The sequence below is a fragment of the Bradysia coprophila genome, chromosome IV, assembly GCF_014529535.1.
Source record: "Bradysia coprophila strain Holo2 chromosome IV, BU_Bcop_v1, whole genome shotgun sequence".
Lineage (NCBI taxonomy): Eukaryota > Metazoa > Arthropoda > Insecta > Diptera > Sciaridae > Bradysia > Bradysia coprophila.
In genome coordinates, this window is record NC_050738.1 from 7,412,389 (window position 1) to 7,436,184 (window position 23,796).

Consider the following 23,796-nt stretch of genomic DNA (forward strand, 5'->3'; position numbering starts at 1 on the left):
TATAAATTACACCTCCATTTCACAAACAATCAACGCGCGTATCCGTATAACATACTTTCGAAACGTTTAAACTCGTTTATTAAAGGAAATTCAATTATTCGTAAAAAAATTAAAATTATTTTCATGGAGCAAAAAATTTTGCGACCATTCGCATTCACCGCCTACTCAACTTTTTCTTGATGATAAGCTTGACGTATGGCGTACGTAAAAGATAAAGTTAAATTTCAGAACACAGAGAGGGAAGTGTTACAGTCAGATACGTCGATTGGCAAACCATTTGATTTGCAACTATTTTTCTGTGCAATTCATTTGCAACACTTTTTGTGTGTAACTCGTCTTCCTCCAAAAAACGCAAGGAAAATAAATAAAATTTTGTAAAAATTTGGGAATTAGATTAACTGTTGACTACTTGAAGTTGTCTGAGGAGTTAATTGCTTGAAAAACTTTAGAATTTATTTCGTTCCCGTGCAACTCTTTGTTTTTATTCTCCAACTCTTTTGCAGCTCTTTTTTAGCGTGTCCTCCAATGCAACTCTTTTTTCCAGTGTGCGGCTCTGATGCGACTATTTTTTTAGCGTGCACCTCATTTGTAACTCTTTTGACTTGTTTGCCCCTCGGTCACAGTCCTTCGCCTCGTCAATTGATTTCAAAATGAATGAAAGCACAAATGTTATTTACTTATAAAGACTGGTTTATTAAACTGTTTCTCATATTATTATTTTTTTTTTAAATTTTTACATAAACTTATGTTAAATTAAATCTATATTAAATACACAAAATACAAATAGAAAAAATGAAATCAAACATTGATCGACGTAAGAATTTTTTTAATTTTATTTTTGATTTATCATCATGTTGTTGTTATCAATCTATTCAATATTTTTATTTGATTTAAATGAAACAAACAAATTTATTGAGAGAGGTCAATCTATAATTTTGAATTAAAACAAAAATCACAAATTTTTAAATTGATTGGTTTAAGATGACAAGATTTTAAATTTATTTTGGATTTTGTTCTGTTCTGTCTTACTCGGTTGATATAATAAGCATAAATTTGTGATTAATAATAATTTATATCGAAGCACTGAAGCGGTTTTCTATTTTATCATTTTTCTATTATAATGATTACATTATGCTCGTTTCACTAAGATATATCGACTAATTTCAACAAAGGAACTATTCTCACTTCATGCGATCCGTTCAGGTTATTATTAGATTTGTTTCGTTTTTATTGGAATACAAAATATAATGTGAAAAAGGAAAAATTGTTTTCATTCTCAATTAGTAGTAGGAGAGGTCATTGTCCACATATTAGTGGACCAGAATAATTGACTCCAGTCTTTTGTAAACTTTAAAGTGTTCGTTCAGGTTCAGAGGTTAGTCTTCTGTTTTTAACAAGGAATGGTTTTGTGGTGTTGGCATGAGAAATGCTCGCTTCAAAAATTCGATTTTCCAAATTTTAGATGTTGAAAATACTTTCACCTCTAAACCTCTTATTGAGTGTTGTAATGGGTATACTGGGATCGAGTGACAATTCTGCAATTCTAATCTTTCTGCAGAGTATTTTTCATCAAAATAAATGAATAATTCTGAGAGTTACTTTACCAGCTTCCAACATGAAACTAATTGCTAACATTTTCTACAATAATATGAAACGAACTGTATGGTTGCGATCACAGGAATCGATGATTGTGAAGGAACCGTTCACAGTTGAATGAGACGTTGACTCAACAATAGAACGTCCGTCTCTATTTTTCTTTATCTACTGTTTTAAGAGTCAAATATTGTTATATTGAAGCAATCCCTCTTCTCGTCTAAGAAGACAATGTATTCAGGTCCTGTACCATATCTCCGACGGATTGAAAATCTACCTGATTGAGAATGACGAAAAATGAAATGTGGTTGGCTAACGTAAGAGAGTTCCAATCAATTTTGCTGTTACAATAAAGGAACTGAAAAATCTTGACAAAAATTAAATTGTGATGATTTTTACGTTAAATTCATTAATACGAGTAGCTTTATGTATTCTTTAGTTTACTTTTTTTATATTCGATATACTTTTTCATTAATATTTTGTTTGTTTTATTTTCTTTCTTGTTTACGACTAAAATTGTAGTGGTATAATAGTTGTAGTGGTATAATGTATATAGCATTATTAGGTATATAATATAGGCGTAATAATTATAGTGTAATAGCAACAACATTCGACTTAGTTATAACTAATTTCAGAGTTGTTATTATGTAACAAAATAATAAAAATTCAAATGCAAATCCAAAAAAAATTGTAATTTGATGACTGGTTTTTCTTTACGATTAATTTGTCTTTATTTTATTTTTTTAACTTGTATGGCATAAAACTTGTAAATATTTGACGGGTATGATTGACAACAAAATGAAATATATTTTTTCAAAAATAAAAAATTATTAGCTTTTTGTATGAGCTGTTCGTTTTAAAGTCAATAGTAATTTTATACGAGTAAACATCAAGATATTTCTATATTTTTTTTAACCGATTACATATTGGAATAGTATTTATATTATGGAAAAACTCACTAAATTTTGTTTGATATTTTAGTATAACGAAGAAGGATTCTTGAATATTGACTTCTTTTTTTAAGAAAAACACCTTCAATCTTTTATAATTCGTTTCGTTTTTTGACACATTCCCATCGAGTTAATTAAATATTTTGTTTTTTGTTCTTGGTTTTCTTTATTGTTGATTAAATTGTGTATAAAGTTTCATATTAATTTTGTATTTTGTATAGTTTTGTATATTCATTTTTTTTCTTTATTCCTGGATTAAATTTTATATTTTTTATAAATATTTAAATGTCAAATTTTTAATTTTTTAAGAATTCTTTTCATATTTTTTTTTACTTTAATTTTTTGTTTGAATATTTTTTGTAAACATTGAATTAAGATGTTTCTTTTCTTACTTTTCTTAAATGGGTATACACTTATCGTTTATATGTAATATTTTTCTTTCTTTTTACTTAAATTTTAATTCTGATTTTGCTTTTTATTTTTTATTTAATTATAAGAAATAAGACAAGAAAAATTAATATATTTTTACGAAGCACAATATCGTTTTTATATAAATAAAAATTTAAAAAAGAAAATTACACTAAAAATCACATCAAGAAATAACATCATCGTTAATTTACGTTTTAGTATTAAAAATTGATTTAATGTTTTATATCAATGAAAATTAAAAAATATTTTTTTTTTTGATAAAAAATGTTTTTCATTTATTTTGTTTTGTATAAAAAATTCAATTTTGTTTTGTTTTTGTAAAAAATTGTTTTACTGCAATTCGTTCGATTGCACAATGCATTTACTCAGATTATCTAAAATATTCTAAGTAAAAAACATTATAGTTCGTTCGTGAGTGTTTTTATTCTTCATCAAAAATGTTTTTTGTGTTATGAGCATTTTCTGTTTATATTTCAGTCAATTCTAATAAATAAGAATTTCATAAGAAAATAACTTCAGAAAATTTTTTGGGTTCTCGTTTCTTCTTCTTCTTGAAAAAGAAAGTCCAATAATGAAAATTATAAAATTCAATTTAATGATTCGTTGTCGGGGGGGAGAAAATTATCATTCCAGTTTTTCTTTCTTCTTCTTCCATTTTTGTTCGAAATTTTAATTCTGGACAAACTATTTTGATTGTCGGACTTACTTATTTAAATGAAATAATGGAGCGTTATCCGAATGGATATATTCATCGAAACGTTTTGTTCATGGGGTTTTACTGATCCCACAACTATATAATTAGGCAATCAATAATAGGCTAAGAGTAACCAGACAAAAGTTGTATCAATCGCAAAATGATAATTTGCGCAAGCTTATCGAAGCAATCTATACTAAAAATAAAGCAAAAATTGACGCAGTAAATTGTATATAAAAATCAAAAATTGATGTCTTGATGTCTATTGTATGGTGATATAGATCCTTATTCTATAACTATTCCATGAAAAATCGAAGGACTTTTCATTCCACTCTAAGAAAAGACAACTTTCTCCTTTCATATCACTTCTATTTTTGAGCCATTTGGTATTATTTCTGTTCCATTTAGAGTTAAATGGTGTAATGAACTTTCTTTTTTAAAAAAACTTTTTTTTTTCTTTTGCTTGAACTAACACAACACAAATGCGCGAATTTCAAATAATAATTTTTTTTGGAGCGAACTTGTTTAGCATACGAATCATTTTAACGTTAAATTTCAATGTCGATTTACAATGTAAAGACGCTGAGTGCTGGGAATATATAATTTTACAGAAATATATGAACAGGTGGATTGATGTGGTTGCTAGAAAATAGTCTCTGTGTAATTTTTGAAAATATAATTTAGATCTCTGCACAACCCTTTTTCACACAACCTTGACAAAAAACGATTTTTTATAAATTTTCTTTCAATTATTAACATTAGTGGTAGTTGTGCATTGGGAAACTCTAAAATTCAAAGTGCAGGATTAGGACGTGGAAATTAAACAAGTTTATAAATTGGAAGGATATGCAAATTTGGAAGACTAATTGAGTGCATTTCAGAATCTTTTAATTGTTCTCGGCTTGGATTTCTAGTTTAAGGAAATGGGATTAACAAAGTTTTCCGTTGATGATAGTCTGGACGATAAACGACATAATACTAAAATTAAATTAGCTGTGCGTCTGGTATTCGGATGTGGCTTTGGCGACTAAATTTATTTTTTTCGAATAGAGAATCTTCATTTTATTAGAAGAATTTACCTATAGTCGACGAAGATTTTGATAATAATTTGGTAATAACAATGTCAATAATATGCATTGTCATGAACGTTTTTACAGACTAAAATGGTCACGTTGGTCTCAGGTCTCAGTTCAACTAAACGCCTTTACATTGCACTACGTGAAATTGAATTGTTCACGAAATTTTATCAAATTTTATATTGACCAATTTCTTGGTTAAAATTAATATCAAAGACGAATAATAATAATAATAATAATAAGCAAAACTAAAAACTATTAAAGCTGATGGTAGAACTAAGCTGTTTCCTTTTTTCACCGAAATGTTTAAATTTTTATAAAATCCTAATTTTACAAAATAAAAAGGAAATCAATTCAATAAAAATTAATAATTAGTAACTGGTAACACATCAAATCGAATCGAAAATTTTCAAATTTTGTGCTTTTGAAAAACAGAATTTTTGATAACAAAAAAAAATAATTTGTAAAAAAACACGGAAATGTAACTTTTGCAATGTTACCATTTTTATATCAAAAAGTGCAACCTCATTCGATCGTTCTTAATCTATACGCGTATAGCTCCGCGAATATGGATTAAAAACCCATTTATGACAATTTACGAATTCAAAATTTATTTAAAAAAATCAATCTTTCAAAATGAATATTTTTCTTAACTTTTGTAATAACTTTAGTCACTGGAAAATGAGCTAAATTCATTTTTTTCTTTTCTTGTTTTGTTAAAATTTAAAAAATTTCCTTTGGTTAATTTTGGATATCATTCATTTTTCACTTGGTAATAATATTGTTGAGTATAGTTTAGCATACTTACACATTAAATTTACTGGTTTTCTCTTCTTCTGTTTCTTTTTTACTTTTTTGTTTAAATTATTAAATATTGTTCGAGTTTTAGTAAAATGATGGTTGACTGTAATTTACAAATTACACTGCCAAAGTATCGTAGGCTGTGAGTCCGGCGGGGCCACCTTGTTGTTGGAGTTTGGCTGCGACTTCGTTTCTAGATATTGTGTGTTTTTTGATGATAAAAAAATTTAAAGAACAAAAATTAGTCATTCCCATAAAACAATGTCTTCTGGTAAACGAGTTCGGTCAATATTATTGACGGAACAATGTTACATACAGAACAACATGATTTGATTGTAATGTATGAAATGTTTTTTTGTATTTATAAATTCATATGCTTCGTTTCAGCACTTTGCAATGATGGTATGATGACAATTAAAACATGGATATTGTCTCAATGAATGTTTTTATATACAGCCAAAAAAGGTATGATTGAAGTTACACTATCTATGGAATCATAATATAAAGAAATAATTGAACATAATCCCAATGAAAATAGAATTGATTTTTGTTTGTTCAAAGATTAAGAAAGAAATGATTTAATCGGTTGGAAAATTTTATTACGTGAGTTCAATATCGTAACAATATAATAAAAAAAAAAAAAACGAGAAAAAGCATGAATGACAAATATCGTGCTTCAATTTTGTCCATAATAAACGGATCGCTATTAATTCCATAAAGTTCATCTAAATTCTTTTTAAAAAAATTCTAGAAAGCTGCGGGAATCGACCATGAAAAAAATCTTTTAGACCATTATTTTCATATTTTCGTAATTTATTATAATTTCTTCCACTTGAAAAGTACTTTGAAATTTCCAGTGGATGTGAACGTCAAATGGAAATTGTATGTCTTTCATCAATTGTCTCTTTCATCAATATCTTAAAATTCCATCTAAAAGTGTTCAGACTTTTGTGAATGAGAGCTCGTCACGAAATGTGGAAATGGATAAAACTTGAAGCGAAACTAAATCGAAAATATTAGGAAAATTTTACGATTTTACAAAGTTACAGCGCTAAGGGAAACGTTACGAAAATGTCTGAAAAATTCGTCCTAGCGTGATGGATTTAGTGCAAACAGGGACGTGCTTACAGCTTGTTTTAATTAAGTCAGTGAAAGTCTATAGACATTATAGCTCTGGTACAAGCACATTCTTTTTTGATGAAAGAGGAGCACCACATACAAAGAAAATATCTTTCACGTTCATTCCATTGTAGATTCGCTAGATAATGGACGGAAACGTGGTTTTAGTGGCTCATTCCCGCAGCTTCCTAAAATTCATAAATTTAGGAATTTTAGGGATTTTTTTTTAATTTATAGGATTTTTAAGAACTAAATACCAAAATCCCTTCGAGTGCTGTACAACTCAGATTACGAAAAGTGAGAAGAAAATAATTATATCATCATAATTCATATTCTAATTTAAAGTTCCATTTAGCAAGTGAAGTGTTCAGATGGGCATCTGTTATTGAAATTTATACAGCAAAATAGATGCTAAAAGTAATGAAGTAATGATCTGCTGAAAATATTTAGAACAAAAGAAGTAACAGATTCGGTGACCACTTATGAAATGCTTGCAATTTGTAAAACATTTTTTAACGGAAATCCGAATTTAGTGATAACAATAAGAACTCGAAGAATCAGTTGGTAGAGAATCATACTCTGACAAAAATACTGTAAGAGACTGAACCACAAAATTTACTAAAGGTCACTCCACTGTTCTTACATGGAGATAGACAATAGATTTGGCAAGTACAAAAGAATCTATATTTAGCAATAAGTGAGTTGAAGATGTTTATCTTTCCGGAGTCACTACTGAAACATCCATTCGAGTTATGCGACCAACTCTAACTCAAGTTCTCACTTCCGTATGCTAAAATAGCAATCTCTGTATATCGAAAGATCGTTGAACTCGGGCGCAATTTTTGTTTGCCTCAAAAGTTATATATATATTCTCAATTCATCTTGTTTATATATAAAAAAAACTGACTTAGGGTTAGCTAACAGCACGACCGTTAGCATAATTGTATTTCTGTTGTAAGCGATTCTGGCGCCAATTTTGAATTTATTTATGCAATGAACCACAGAACAAAAGATTTTTAAAAGAACAAACCACCAAAAAAAATGAAAATTCTACTCAATATAGCCTTAAATGCATAGGTATATGATACAAGCAATAAGCAGTTAGTAAATGTTAACAAAAATCATGCTCAACTTACGACTTCCGACTGATTGTTAAAGATGTTAGTCACAAAAAGGGAATGGAGAAATTGTATTTTACATTATTTGCATTTTGAAAAATTGAATTGATAAGCTTCGTTGAACCGAAATGCATGGAGGAAGATTAGTGAAATTTTGCAAATTTTGAATGGAATGAGTTTTGATTATTTATTGTAAAATTATAGTAATGGGTTAATGGAATTAATTTGCAGTCAAATTTACAAAGAATTAAATGTAATGTAATTGGTAAATGTCTTGTTTTGAGGACCTGATTTTATGCAATGTAAATTACTTGTGGTTAATTATCATGTCTCACATTCGAAAATGCAAAATAATAATAATTGGGAAACGGTTTTCGTTAACTTTAATGATGACAAACATTATGGACAATTATGGAAAAATTTGGATACTTTACCTGTCAATCAATTTACGCATTTCTTCGGTGGTGCGCACATCTTTTGTATTGGCTGACCTTTTAGCTGTGGAATTCGGAAAATTCACAATAAAAAATATTCGATCGATCTAATGATAATGTCGTTGTTGGATAAGCAGCATATTAGCTAATAATAAACTTAACAGAAGGATTTTGGTGGTGTTGGGGTTTCTAAGGTTCCGTTTGAGAAAAATGCATTAGGATTCATTCAGCAAATCATATCATTTAGAGAAAAACTACGGTTACGCTTATGCATAAAAGCTGCTACTCGACAATTGGTTATGTAAATGTTGATGATGGTGTTTGTAATCACATTTTAATATTAATTGCACAAAAGCCTTTTTTATAAGTTAAGACATTTGTCGAGAATAAAGCCAGAACTTATTTTATTTAGAAACAGCTATTCATCTGTTAGCGAAAGCGACGACAAAAATGATCAACACGCTCTAGATGGTGTGGTCTTATATAGTTAAACTCATATGTGTAAACTAATGAAGTAATAGATTTTGTATGAAACACTAAGTGATTATTGTAATCAGAAGAATGAACAGATTGGATGGATTATATTTTTACTCGTTTGAGTTGGTAAATGTTTATCGTCTAGATTTTGGGTTAATATGGTTACTTCCTGGTAAGCCGAAAACCTTTTGTATTTATTGACTTCGACAGGGGAATTCAATTCTTTTTAGACCCGTAAAGAATGATATTCTTTCTATAAACTGTTTCATGTAACACACATTACGGTAGTCATTCAGGTTCATATGTAGCCTTTTATGTTCATTGACTTCGACAGGACACTTCCCTCCTCATATCACAAAGGTTGATATTCTTTCTAACCTAATTTTTTGTTGATTTTGACTAGTGCTTCATCGTTCAGTCAAACATCTTCAAAAAAAAAGCAAATAATTCAAGTCTGAAACTGGAAATGTTTCTCTGGAACTCCTTTGTCCGGATTTTACCCGGTAGTCATCGTAATTTGTTTCATCAATGCATGCAGTGCCATATTTAGCTTTTTAGAACCAGGGTAAAATTTTCGTTACAAGAGTTCTTTCTCGGCGCCAAATGATCATTCTGGACGCTAAATGTACATGACTTAGTTCACTCAACAAAAAATGTTTTTTTGTAGACCCCAGCAATTCGTTTGGGTCCCACTGGAACTTGCCCAAAGTGTCCGTATGAAAAAGGAGGCACTGCATCAATGAGTCTCAAAACATTGTCAGAGGAAGTTACTGTCTTAGTCACAAAGAGAAACGTTACCAAATAAAATTTAAATAGAAAAACATCGTCCGGATGATATATTAAGTTCTTAGTACCTGCCTGGAATGTTTTAGTGAACCTGAAATGGACTTACAAACTAAAATTAAACAAAAACCACGCACACACTCGCAAACAAATTTTAGTAACGATATGGTTAAACACATAAAAGTCCATGCTATAAGAATAATTGTTGATTTAAATAAAATTAAACATTCACAGAACGAAAACGCTAACGAGAGAATACAATTTTAGTTCGAAAGAAATTGGAAAAAACGAAAATTTATTAAAAGAAAAAAAAAATGGTTAAATTCATTAAATTGTGGTGATGGTGAATGGCGTGAGATGAATTTTGGTGAATAAAAGAATTTCCGTTTTGATACCGTTTCGTATTGAAAGGATAGAATATATGCAAAACATGATCGCATAGATACCCAATCCATAAATATTATGGCTGATGACGATGATGGTGAATTTAAAATGATAGATTTCATGAAAACATTTAAAAAACAAATTTTGAAAATAAATCCAATCAGCTTCGGTTGTCTAATCAAAAACAAATTTCACACTAACAAAATTTGATCTATCATCAAAGTCAATTCAAAGAAAAAACCGAAAGAAAAACAACATCGCAAACGATTTTCAGAACAGAGTTTGACGAACTCACCATCGCCGGAATTCTCATTTTCTGTTCAAACAAAAAATGAAAATTGTTAAAAGTTAAATCAATTATGGCATTGTTTAACGGAATTGATTTGCTTTTTAGAGATGCTTCATACGTATAAAAAGCCGACAAATTGTTTCTGGTAATGCAGTAAAGTGACTTACCGCCATAATTTCCACGTGGATGATCACGATCACACTCAGCCTCAGAGATCTCATTGCTTTCTTTGGAGTCATTGAACGACGAGTTACTAGTGTCATGATTGCGTGGAGGTGGTGGTGGTGGTTCGGGGGAACCATTTGGAAGGTTACGTGCTGAGCCTGCAAATAGTGCGTTGATGTTAACACGGTTGCTTTGAACTTTAAAAATATCTTTTTGTGTTGATCATCACTTACCAACACTACGACGACCAACAGATCCTCGAGAACCGTAGTGATCATAACCGTATGGAGCTGAGAAGAAACATTCGGAAAGGGTGAGTGTAAATAAGGATTTCCTTTGAACAGAATCGCATTTTACCTCCGTATTGCGAACCATATTGATCGTCTTCGGGTGCACAATTAGCTGGATCATCATATTCAGGCCCTGGACCACCGTACAATGAACCTCCCTGCGAATTAACTCTAGTATACCGTCGCTGTGAGAGGAAAAATGTTAAATTAATATTGCGATCTACTGAATACAACTACAGGAAAACTAACGTATTGATCCTCCTCAGCACAGTTAGCTGGATCATCGTATTCGGGTGCTGGAGTGTAAATGGAACTTTGACCACCTTGACTATTTTTACGCGCATACCGATTCTGTCGCGGCTTAATTTAATCAACAAATTTTAGTCTCCGTTGAATGTGCGGAAATATTAAAATAAATTACCATCGACTGCGATCCCGATCTGGAATGAATGTGTCCCGGTGGTCCACCAGGTCCCATTGTCGCATGACCGGGACCTGTGTGACCATTTTGATGTGGGAATGTCTGGAAGTTCATTGCTTTCGTGGGATCCATTTCTTCGCGGAAGCCGAGTAAATGGAACGTTGCATAGGGACAAATTTCGTCCTCCATACCTTGCAAGAAATTAGGAAGACCAAACTATAGTGTAACCGTTTGTGTTCTCGCATGCATAATTGTTTTGTAATTTTTGTTATTGCTACTGACTTACCTGTTTATGTTTAATTACAGTTTCTAATTGTTAACGCAAATTCTACTTGGGTTAGCATACATCTTACCTTGGCTCATGAAGACATCTTTTTTCTATTCATTTGAACATTTTCTTCTCTTCGTAAATTTAGATTAATTGAAAGAAAATAGATGTAAAATGTGGATGGGAACGATTGTTCATTTGAAGAGGCAACAAAAATAAATTTAATTTTGATAGCTGGCGATGATGGGGTAAAAGCTCCGAGTGTATTATCTTTTTGGACGATAATATCGTTTCGTACGAAAATCATATCGCTCGCCGGACGATCATTCTTTCTGTTACGATAATATCGACCGAGTTAAAATAATATCGGAGTTACAATATCGCCTATGCAACGAAAATAGACTCGGAGATTTCTTCCCCTCACCATGATGTTGTAACAATGATATACATCCAAGTGGAAAAGAATTCTTCACTAACTAAATCTTCTATAGACCCGATCTGTTATCGATAACGACGACAAAAATAATGACATGCTCTGGGTAACATGGTCATTTACATAGTAAAATGGATGTTAACAGAATTGAAGTACAAGATTTGAAATCAACAGATTAAAAATACTTTGGTCGATGGAAGTAATAGACCTGTTAATGATTGTATAACCAATTTCGCGGGAAACTGCTGCGGTCTTCCCACCACGGTGAGACCGTACCCCGTCTCACGAAAACCGCAGAAGATGCCCTCGAAATTGTATAACCAATTTCGCGGGAAACTGCTGCGGTCTTCCCACCACAGTGAGACCGTACACCGCACAGTGGTTGGAATGACGGAAAAACCGCAGAAAATTCCCTCGGTATAGTATAACTTTTTCATCACAAAGTTGTGGTTTTCCCCTCGCCCTATATCCCAACCAACTTTTAGAACTTTAAAATCCGTATTGCTTTGTATGCGAAATGATATTCTGTTCGTTAACACCAACATGCTGGCTAATCTTCAGGCACTAACGTAGAATGGGACAAATACTGACATTTGACAGAGGCAAACAAAAAATGTTTCAAGTGAGTAAATTAGTGAAGTAAAAGATTTTGTACCAAACCCTTTCCGATACGTTTAACAAAAGAAGTATCAGATCTCAGATCACATAGTCTCGAAGAATTGTCACAAGGTGATATTGTTGTAAGATGTGATGAGCGAACTAGAGATATTTTACATCGACATTTGAGCTAGTCGTGAAACGAAATGTCTCATAGATATAATTCAAATTAAAAAAGAAAAAGAAAAATCATTGAGCCAATTAGCAAACAAATTAAAGAAAAAAAAAATCAAAAAACAAAACAAAACACAAAAATACCTGCTGGATGCGGATGTGGATGAGTGTGATAACATTCATCCGAACCATGATAATGTCTTCGTGGAACTGGTGGAGGTTTTAATTCTTCATACAATGGTCTTCTAGGATCCCATGTGGAATGATTTGATCTCATACTACGGCCTGAGTAAATGATTTGTAGGGTAAAAGGGGCCGACAACATTGAAATTAAAGAACCGAATAATAAAAAAAATAAAAATTCAAAATGTGATTGACCATTCATAGTTGAACTTGCATTGACAATGTACATAATAAAATAGCGACTGATTGTAAAAGGAGGTATGAAAAACCTTACACATCTACAAATTAGGTTGCTAACGAAATATCTCCAGTAATTTGAAATCGTTTTGATCAATGTGATAATGAATGTTTTATTTTGCTTACTTATGACTGTACCTCTCTTAATGCGATCGCATGTGTTATAGTTCGATCCGGGAACTGGTGGCAATTTTCGGTTCGGCGGTGCAATGTATCCAAGTTCATCGCGCAGATCCGGTCGTCGTTTGTCCATGGTGGCTCCGGGTCCCATTGGCTGATTGTAAACTACATCGTCTAGAATTAATTAATATTCCCACTCAATATCGAAGATGCTTTTGTTACCAAACTCATTTACATTTTCTGTTTTTGCTTTTACTCATTTTCTTATAAAAGTGCAATTTCTTTCTGTTTTTTTTTAGTGCTAGTAGCTTAAGCTCAACTCTGTGCAATTTACAAAAAACAAACACAATTTTTACGATTTCGATCATTTGCGTGATCATCAATTTGGAAGCTTTTTTTGCGATAATGAAAGCATCTTACTTTTTTCATATTTTTCATTTCATTTAAAAAATATATTTTTATAGAAAACAAAGAGGATAAAAATCACTACGAAATTTTGCAAATTAAAAATTTTGTTTAAGTTAACATTCACTTACACACGCTTGAAGCAATTCTCATCAATTACTGGCGGTTACAAATAGTTGGTTTTTATGTTGTGATAAATGATATAATTGATCGATTCAGCAAGTAAAAATTTCTTTAATTTAAAAATTGAAAAGTAAAAATATCGACGAAACGAACGAAATTTACTTCACTTTGTTTCAAACAAAGTGTCTGATCAAAATCACCTGATTGAATCGACCATTTATGAAAACTTACCACTAAACCAATCACACAATTGGTTGGTGTTATATGTGGATTTTTAGCCTTGCTTGACCCCGTTTCAGAATTTAATCTGCTCACAAATCCGACAACAAATCGGTGGACGTATAAACTCGTTGAGAACTATGTGACAAATTGTTCATTTCACTCAGATCAGATATATTCGAGAGATTTCGATTTTAACTTAGGTTGATGTAAAACTTGACTATCCATACACAGGACCTGGTCACACTGTGAATTCGAGCGATTCCCGAAGGCCCTTTGGATCTTTGGGTGAAAAGTTTTTATTTTGGGACTGTTTACCATTGAATTGTTTGCAGCACCCGAAGGGCTTTTTTGAGATAGTTCAGCCCTGCATACATCAGAACAGAGCCGGATTAAGGTTTTCAGCGCCACGGGGCTATTAGTTTTCGAGCGCCAATTACAAAAACATGGCTTTTACTTTTCGTGAACGTATTAAACATATTAAAAATAATATTAATGTCGATATCCTAACGATCGGTTAGGAGGATTGGTAATAATTACGTAAACTGGGTTGTAACATTCTGTAGCCTAGCTAAGTTTTACTTCGGTCGTAAATAATTATCTTGACTGAAAGTCATGGGTCTGACGGATAATAAACACTCTAAAATATTTGTCACATTTTGTTCATTCCTTGATAACTTAAGTAATTTGCCACGGATTTCCAAAAATGTTTTTTAATCGACGAGGAATTAAATTCCTGAGGTTAAGTTCGAAGATATGCTAAAACGGACGGGCGATGCGATCTCTGTGATACTCCCAAAAGAATTTTTGTCTCGTCTCTTGATAACACGATAACTTGAGGACTTCCATTTTTTTTATCGTCAAGAAATGAAATTCCTGAAGTTAAGTTTGGAGATGAGCTATAAAGAAACGGGTGACCTCTGTGGTATTGTCAAAAGAATTTTCGTCTCGAAGATTGATAATACGGTAGCTCGAGTAATTCTAAACGTATTTCCAAAAAAGTTTTTGAATCGAGAGGACTGAAATTTCTGAGGCTAGGTTCGTTAATGGAAAGTATTGGAGTAATAATCCAGAAATCATTTCGAAATAGTGCATTTCGTACCTAGGACTAAAAGTCTTTTTTAGCGTGTGAGAAGTTTCCAGACAGAGTCGAAGGAGAGGTCTGGAATCGAATACGCTAAAAAAGACTTTTAGTCCGTGGTACGAATAGTATTTTTCATATTGGACGGAGAAAAATACTATTCGTACCACGGACTAAAAGTCTTTTTTAGCGTATTCGATTCCAGCCCTCGCCTTCGGCTCTGTCTGGCAACTTCTCACACGCTAAAAAGACTTTTAGTCCTAGGTACGAAATGTACTATTTTGTGTGATTTCGTGGTTTGTAAAAAAAATTGAACGAGTTTCATTTTTGTTCAAAACATAAGCGAGAAATCTTCTTCGTTTTTTCGTTACTTCAAGAATTCGTAACTTGATTTTATGATCTTATGGGATTTTATACACGCAACTGTCAAGTTACGAATATTTATGGTTACGATCACATGAGAATCGATGGACAGTTTTATGATATTTTTATACACTTAAAAATTTTTACTTTACATCACATTTTCGTTTTCAACAGATTCTACATAATTTCTAGATCCACAGATTTGACAGTCTTGATATTGAATGGTTTTTTGGTTTGTATCCCAGTAAACTCGTCGTTACATGTGTGCGACAAAAATTTCGACTGGGAAAAAATTCAAATATTTCATTCAATATAACAGCTGTCAGAGTCTGTGGGACTAGAAATATCAGATCCTACATAAAACAAAAATGTTATATTAACTAATTTTTGATAGCTGTAACAATCGCAAAAATTGATTGAAAAATTCAGTCAGTGAAAGGACCTGACCTACCCATAAGGTGGGCCTAGTTTCTTCATTTTGTTGATATTCATTTAAAAGTGAAAGGAAGGAGAAAGTAACCGCGAGCGAAGCGAGCAAAGAATTTTTAGATTCTTTCCATCAAGAAACTTTCAAGACTATACATTCCGTGTGCAACTTTATTTTTCTTTCATAGTCTTAGACAAAATTCGTCGATAATTAAAACTTTTTTTGAGGCAAGCAGATTGATTTTGAATAACAATTTTACATCTGCCATGTTATTACCTCTCAATGACATTTGCTACTACTAAACGAGAATGTTGAGAGCTGTCCCGATGATAAAACTGATTTACTGATCGGAAATAAAATGCCAGTCAAGAATTTTCCTGATTTCCCAGTATTCTGGATACAGTGGATATCAGGAATTTCCAAACAAGAAAATGTGAAAACTGTGATGCCTTATCTTTTTAATAGATGACATAAATGCGCCGCAGGCAAATTTTTTTAAAATATCGGTAAAAGTAGTTTATTCTAATGAAACCAGTAAACTAAACACGATTCATTATTAATTTTCCAGCGCCACTTTTATCCAGCGCCAAGGGGCTAAGCCCCTAAAGCCCATCGTGTTAACCCGGCTCTGCATCAGAAACATGGCTATTTTCACTTATAAGTTGACGTACACCTGGATTGCAGTTAAAATTATAAGTAACTTCTCCTCTTCCTCTTCATACAAAGTATATGGCAAGTAAACTTATAATTTTCAAGCTGTATGTCAACTTATATTAAGTGAAAATCGCAATCTCCCTAATTTTTCGAAGAACAAGTAACGAAAGCGAAAATAAAATTGAGAACATAAGTTTTGAGGAAAATTGTTTTCAGTTACAGTGAAAAGTGAAATTCGACATGTTTTTAAATGGAAGTTGTTGTGGTCTGCAAATGATTCCAAACAAAATTTGCTTAGCAAATGAATGTCTACATTATTTATTTTAGTATTTCAGTCTTGTTGCCTTACAAAAATTTAAAAAATGAAAATCTGGATTCGTTGAATTTTTGTGGCCTCAATTACAAACCACAACAACACCCAAATCAGAAAACATGTCAAACTGCTCTTTTCTTTCCATGTAAGCAAAATGCTTCGCGAAGAACCGCTGAAAAGTGATAGCTACATTTGAAGTTCCGATTGAATTGATGAAGTCTTCCAGATGGATAGTAAGAAGCGGGTACTACAGCCACTTCGATCTTTAAGTTAAATATAAATCGGAAAATTTGGCTCATACAAGCAGCAAAATGATTGGTAAGTTTTTGGTAAAAATACTTAACCGGAATATTTTCCGCCAAAGTTCTGTCGCAGTTTGGAATTCATAGGGAGAGATAATATTCATATCGGTTTTGTTGTGACACGTAATAGATCCTAGCTTTCACTGAAATTTGTATAGGTCGTAACAAAGGTCCTAAATAGTTTCGTCGAAGATTTTGAAACGTCAAAACTGTCGCTACCGTTTCATTAAGAACCTCGAATAAGGGTTCCAGCATACCAGGGCCTACTTTTTGGAAACTAATTTCCTGAATTTCTTGAAATTTCTCGAATTCTTAAAATTTCTCGAAGTTTCCCGAATTTCTTGAATTTTCTGGAATTTCTTGAAATTTCTCGAATTCTTAAAATTTCTCGAAGTTTCCCGAATTTCTTGAATTTTCTGGAATTTCTTGAAATTTCTCGAATTCGAGAAATTCAAGAAACTTTGAGAAATTCAAGAAATATTTCTCGAAATTTCTTGAATTTCTCGAAGTTTCTTGAATTTCTCAAAGTTTCTTGAATTTCTCGATTTTCTCTAAAAGTTTCTAAAAAGTAGGCCCTGCAGCATACCGTTATTTTTTAGTTCACTCACATAAAGTTATAACTCTGATACGAAAACCGATAAAATATAACGTTATCATCAGACCCAAAAATTTACAATTACGATTTGTAACGGAACCGAGGTTGGACGACACCAGTAATGTTATTTATACTTGTGCATTTATATAAAAGTTCGGTATCAGCATACTGAACGACTTTCAGAAATAGAGTTATAACCTTAGAAGAGAGCCATCTCAACGAGCTGATAAAGTTAGGAATGGTAACAAAAGGACAAAAAATTCAAACGATACCGACAACTTTGCGGATCAATGCCAATAACAGAATTGTTTCTTAATTTCTTGTTTAATTTGGTTCATTAATGTTGCTTGTAAGCGAGCTTGTAATCGGGCTTGTAAGCATGGGCGAAGTATATTTGATTATTATTGTGCGCGTCATTCAAATAGAATTTCGCTTCAATCAAAGAACTTAAAGCTCGTAAAGGACTTTGTTAAGAAAAGTTGATGCAGAGACAAAATCTTTTTTCTTCTTCCCAAAAAGATGTGAATGGCTCGCTATAAACTTCAACGACGAAATACAAATATATTTATAAAAATTGATTAATAATCCAAAATTAGTGCAAAACGAATGCGCAAAATTGATAATTATTAAAGGAACTGCAAAATTACATCTAAACGATTAGTGTTACTCGATCAACCAAAATGATTAGCAATTTAAATTCTATAAAATCAATGCGTTCATATGTGTGTGGATGATTATAATCATTCTCTCATGGATGAGTGACAAAATGTAAATGAAATTCGTGAGAAAAAACGGTTAACACATAGAAAATGCTATTAAAAATCCAATATAAAACCAACCAAGGACATCCGCGCAAAACAATCAAAAAACCAAAAAGTAAAAATTGTCAAATCAAAAACACAATAAAATCATCAACAAAAATGGTGATCGAAAATAAAAAGTAAAAAATTCTAAGCTAAAAAAAATTGATCAAAAATTTGATTAGTTTGTTGATGCTCCGTTGTTTCGCTTGCCACTTTTAATCGAAATTTTTTTGTGTGTACGTAATACAAAACCATTAGATGGATGATGAATGAAACCTACAATATACGTCCTTCGGCCCACCTCTGGGATCTTCCATACGTCTTCGCGATAAGGCAACACATATAACTAATACACCAACGAATACCACTATGATAGTGGCAATCAATGGTACCATAAAATTTAAATCGAACCATTGCGGCATCCATGGCGGCAAATACGTTTTGCCGTTTAGCACAGCCGTATTGAGTGGCGGAGCAAGCGTACCTAAATAGGAAGGGACAAAGAAAACACTACAGTTATGTGGATTTATGTACCTTTGTGGTGATTTCCTTTGCTACGAAGGATGCAAATTACAATTATGGCTATTATAATGACTAGAAGGGCGGCTACAACGGGTACCACTAGGTTCAAATTGGACAGGATGATGCGTATTGTGTCCTCAGCAGTGAGTTCGGGTAATTCGCGAGAGGGTGCAATCGTCCCTGAAACAACCAATTTTGTATTTTGCTTTTTTTACATGGACTCCGGTTACTAAAGGTTTATGGATCGGATTTTCTTTGATTTGATTTTTTAATTAAAAAGAAATTTTGAAAAACATTGGAACGTTACTAATTTCATGTAAAATGATAGGAGGAAAGAAAATGAAAGAAAAGAGTAGTTATGAAAGAAAAGGCTACATGACGATGAAATGGGAGCAATGAGATGGTAATATTATTGGTGATTCTGTATTATGATGTTGATTTGTGTTTGGTGTTGAAGTAAAATGAATAGAAAATGCAAAAGAATGAAAAAACGTTTTTTTTTTATCTGACATCATTGTCGGTTGTTTCAGGGAGTTCGTTTTGTGTAATTTTTCGATTTCGTAAAAAAAATAATTTCTAAATGCAAAATCATAATCATATTTAAGCGTAAAAAAGTTGGTGTGTTACTAACCTCAAAAGCGATATTGTTTTCTTGGACACAAATTCGTGCCCATCAGACAATTGTCAATTGTTTATTTCTAACTGGTAGAGCTAAATTTTCGTTATTAAAATGCTGACTCATTTTATAATAAAGGTTGTTTACCCAGATGCCTAATTCATCCCCTTCTTTTCATGCAAAAAGTTTTCTTTTATTTTTCACTTATAAGTGTTTGCTCCCCAAAAAAAGAGTGTCCAACTTTCCATACTTTCAAAAGAAGCTTTTTATGTGTAAAATGCCACTCGTTTCGTTTCCCTTCAATAGAAGGTATCGGTAGATTGTTACATGCAAATTTCAACACGTACTGTTCCAATCAAGTTTAGCGAAATACACAAGCACATACACATAAAAAACTGATTTCTAAAATGGTCAATAAAGAACTGAAAAGGGGGGAAGTGGGAGACGTCTTTTTATGGTATAATTAAACAATATTGTTTGCACTGCTAACGAAACGGTGGAAGCGAAAAGTTGTTATTCTTGGAATTTCGTAGAACTTTTAAAACCAAAATTTATTTAGGATTTTCATCACCATCAATTCGGTTATCGGAATCAATGATACAAAGTATTCAAAACTATCATCTGTTATCGACATTCGATATCAACGACGAAAATAATTGATGACATCTGGTCTTATATGAATAATAAGCAAATGAAGTAAAAGATTTTGTTTGAAATACTTACTGTGAACAATATAAGTAACAGATTTAACAAATAGATCGTCATTACAAAGTTTCGGAAGTTTTCTTTTAACGCAACTGTTCGTGAGATTATATGCAGTCAATTGGACGTTCCAGAAAGAACTTTTTAGAAAAGGTTTTCATTTTGAAGGTAGCGATTGCACCATAGTCGTTGCAATGCGAAAAAGCGAAATTCTATATACTTGTAGTAACCTCGAATTAAAGATTGTAAAATATTCTAACTAAATCTTTCAAATAAACAATCAAGTCTACACTAGCACTTCAATGGCCTGGACACAGCAATGATCGATTCCTAGACTTTTGATATTTTTGTTAGCGTGGCAAACAATAATCTGATTGGAATATTTCGTAGCAATTCTGTTGGACTAGACATTTTCGACGTTCACTGACTATCTACATTTAATCTATTTCTAAATAACGATATAGGGAGGATCGATTCAAAACATTTCATTTTTATCCAATAAGCACACATAGTGTTCCATGACCATCGGAGCCCACTGAATGATTTTCTAGGAGAACTTTTTTTATGTTTTAAGGGTATATCCCGATCAATTTTTGAGTAGAGTATAATTGACCTGTGAGGCATTTTTGTAAGATTTACAGTCTGGAAACATTGACTGATGGGTACCATGTGACCAGTCACAAAATGTCGGGAAAGTATATTTTGCTGTTACGTCGAATTTGATAAATTCGGTTTTGAAAAAATTTCGACCCTTCAAAGTGGGAATTTTATTCCCAACGAAAAATTGTTCAACTTTAAAGTGAAATCTTGGAAAGAAGATGTAGCATGACCAAGGTCAACTAAATCGTTATTTCATGAGGAATTCACAACAAAAGAGTTTTGGCAAATTCCATGGAAAATGTGAAGAAAATTTGCATTTTATTGTTACAGTCAGCGGCAGTGCATTTTCAGCATGCATTTCCTTCATCTGATCCACACATACAATCAAAACTCTTTGTACTTGTTTATACGGTTGAAGCTGCTAAACGTACGTTCGTGGTAGTGGTAAAAACGTATAAGGACGTATAAGCAGATCTGATTGTTTGTGTGGATCAGCTGAAAAACAGCTGAAGGGAGTTCATTCTGAAAATGCACTGCCTCTAACTGTAGTGTAGCGAAAATCAGAAAATCTTTGTTTTTCGCGATAGGTTTTGTTTCTGAAATAGATTGTCCTGAAAGAGTTTGAACTCAGGTTTTCAACACGCCATTGCAGTGCCACATTAGGGTGCTTTTTCTTAGTAAGTGGCAAACTCATACCACTCGCTAGGAAAATTCCGATTCTTTCTGAAACCGAAAATTTAGATGTTTTTGTTGTTTGGGCTCTGACGGTCATGGAACACTATGAGCATTTTGGATAAAAATTACAATTTTTAAATCGATCCACCCTATTAAAGAAGGGGATATGATCAATATTACACTCAAAAAATCTGGTCGAATACATTTCATGAACCCACAACGAACTAGTCCAAGAATTGAACAACTGAAATTGTGTTCGAATGTTTCACATTCGTTCCGAAACATATTTTGTTAAATTTCCCAAGTAAAGTGGGATGGGTTCATTAAATGCCGACAAAACTAAAAGAAATTATAAAATTAACAAAATCAAGACTTCTGTGTACGTTCGTGGATTGTGTCGACTAATTGGTATTCAAAGTTGTGAAGAAAAACAAAAAGTTTGCAAAAATATCCGCCCACAGTAAATGTGGAATTTTTTAGTGGATATTTTTGTTAACGTGGTAAAGTGATCGGGGGTGCTGTGAATGAACAAAAGAACTGGGACTCAAAATGGGACATTTTCGTGAGATTTGAATAATTACATGAGGAGCATGGTTGATGATAAATGAATCGATTGTTACAGAGAATCAAGAGATTAATGGTATCCTATGAAGCATCATCAAGCGACATTTAATAAATTACCTCCAGTAACGGTAAGCGTTGCAAACTCGTATTCGGCAACAGTGAATCCAGCACTGTTATGAGCGGTTATCCGTACGCTGTACCATGAGGCTGCATCCAAATCTAATACGACGAAATTGCCACCCGGCTTAACATTGTTAGAGATTTGAGTCCATTCGGCGTGGTCCCTGTGAAATATAAGTTGCGTACAAAATCGGCACACCGAATTTCAGATCTTTGGTTCTGCCTACTTCTTTTTGTATTCAACGACGAAATGGGACATGCGACAACCGCCATCCTTCCATGTCGGTAAATGAAGTGTTACAGTATTCGAAGATGGATCGATGAACTTTGAGTTTTCCGGCATCATTGGCTTCGAGCCTTTCGTTCGAGTATTTAAAATGTCTGAAGCTTCCCCGGCGCCAATGCTACAACGGAATTGCGATGTTAGAAGTTACTTAAATGGAAGAATGAATTGACACTGCCGTACTTATTGTAACCAGTTGCATATACTTGGTAGCGTGAGCCACAGAACAAATTTTCGATTGTATACTTCTGTGCATCGACCGCCACTTCAACAGTTTCCCAGTCACCGAATTCGGGTTTGTAATGCAAAGTGTATCCGTGAATCGGAGCTGTATCGCCATCGTGTTGTTTCAATTTTAATGTTAACGAATCGGTGGTAGTAGCAGTCAATAGCACTTGAGGTGACTGAGGAGGAGCTGCAATATGATCTTGCAATGGAATGTTTGTTGATAACGAATTTGATATGAAATTTACCCAAAACGATCAACTTGTGCGTAATTGAATCCTTGGCTATTGAATTCTCGGCCATGCATGTGTAGTCACCAGCATCTTGTCGAATTACATCTTTGATGGAAAGAGAACCTTCGGGCAATTGACGAACACGATCGTTGGGTACGAATTCGACGCCTTTCACTTTCCACGTGATATCGGGAGCTGTATGAGAAGTAATTGTAGTGGTCGATGCGTAGGACCTATTAGTCAAATTCATATTTCACCCAATGGACGAGATCGCGAATTGAGAGAGTTGTCTAAAGATACTACGAATATAAGGTAGGTTTCTCGAGCTTTTTTGTTGCTCAAAAGCAAATTCCGAATCATTTCAGCCGCTCAGTCTCACATAAAAACAAATTTGTGATCCGTCCATTCGGTTCTAATATAAATTGTCCTAAGTAAAATCATCCTATAAAGTCAACTAACCTGGTGCACCAACCTAAAGAAAAACAATTGTTAGTTAGAAAATTAGGAAAAACTCTGCAAAAGGCTAAAATGTACTTACAGCCAAACAAGGAAGTTTAAAGTCTTCTTTGAATATTGCGGTAAATGTATCATCGAACGAAGCGATTTTAGCGGGAACCTTATCACTAGGCATTGCCACAATACTCTTAGATGCTTGACCTTCTCCAATATTCGTGTTGGCTGTCACCCAAAATTCGAATGGCTTATTCTTGTCCAAGCTGGACGCTTCGTAGCTCATCTGGTAAGGTGGAACTTTGTGACTTTTCACTTCCGATTCAGTACCTTCTTCTTTCGAGTAGACGGTGTACTGTGTAATGAGGCCATTTGGTTGAGCTGGAGGCAACCACGATACCAAGATAGCTTCGGATCCGACAACTAGGGCTTTAACGGCGGTAGGAGCTTCCGGAACTGAAACAGATATTATTTTTAGTTGGGAGG

General features: G+C 32.9%; 1 protein-coding gene across 38 annotated transcripts in view; it reads right to left on the reverse strand.

Moving 5' to 3' along the window:
- Nucleotides 1-3,632: 3,632 nt before the first annotated feature.
- LOC119066071 (Down syndrome cell adhesion molecule-like protein Dscam2) overlaps nucleotides 3,633-23,796 on the reverse strand; it is a 139,127-nt gene continuing 118,963 nt past the window's right edge. For 21 of the 38 annotated variants that reach the window (XM_037168309.1, XM_037168320.1, XM_037168313.1 and 18 more), the window contains exons 14-31: nucleotides 23,399-23,766; nucleotides 23,320-23,332; nucleotides 22,876-23,055; nucleotides 22,586-22,817; nucleotides 22,347-22,523; nucleotides 22,117-22,283; nucleotides 18,601-18,804; nucleotides 13,042-13,209; nucleotides 12,640-12,780; nucleotides 11,024-11,214; nucleotides 10,852-10,962; nucleotides 10,670-10,787; nucleotides 10,546-10,602; nucleotides 10,315-10,470; nucleotides 10,154-10,174; nucleotides 8,215-8,278; nucleotides 7,799-7,807; nucleotides 3,633-5,736 (exon numbers count right to left, since the gene is read on the reverse strand). In XM_037168309.1, the coding sequence (XP_037024204.1) occupies nucleotides 5,661-5,736; nucleotides 7,799-7,807; nucleotides 8,215-8,278; nucleotides 10,154-10,174; nucleotides 10,315-10,470; nucleotides 10,546-10,602; nucleotides 10,670-10,787; nucleotides 10,852-10,962; nucleotides 11,024-11,214; nucleotides 12,640-12,780; nucleotides 13,042-13,209; nucleotides 18,601-18,804; nucleotides 22,117-22,283; nucleotides 22,347-22,523; nucleotides 22,586-22,817; nucleotides 22,876-23,055; nucleotides 23,320-23,332; nucleotides 23,399-23,766 (2,453 nt within the window). In that variant the 3' untranslated portion in view covers nucleotides 3,633-5,660. Of the gene's footprint in view, nucleotides 5,737-7,798; nucleotides 7,808-8,214; nucleotides 8,279-10,153; nucleotides 10,175-10,314; nucleotides 10,471-10,545; nucleotides 10,603-10,669; nucleotides 10,788-10,851; nucleotides 10,963-11,023; nucleotides 11,215-12,639; nucleotides 12,781-13,041; nucleotides 13,210-18,600; nucleotides 18,805-18,854; nucleotides 19,023-22,116; nucleotides 22,284-22,346; nucleotides 22,524-22,585; nucleotides 22,818-22,875; nucleotides 23,056-23,319; nucleotides 23,333-23,398; nucleotides 23,767-23,796 lie in introns of all 38 variants that reach the window. The other 17 variants (XM_037168335.1, XM_037168334.1, XM_037168333.1 and 14 more) reach the window with 5 other exon arrangements.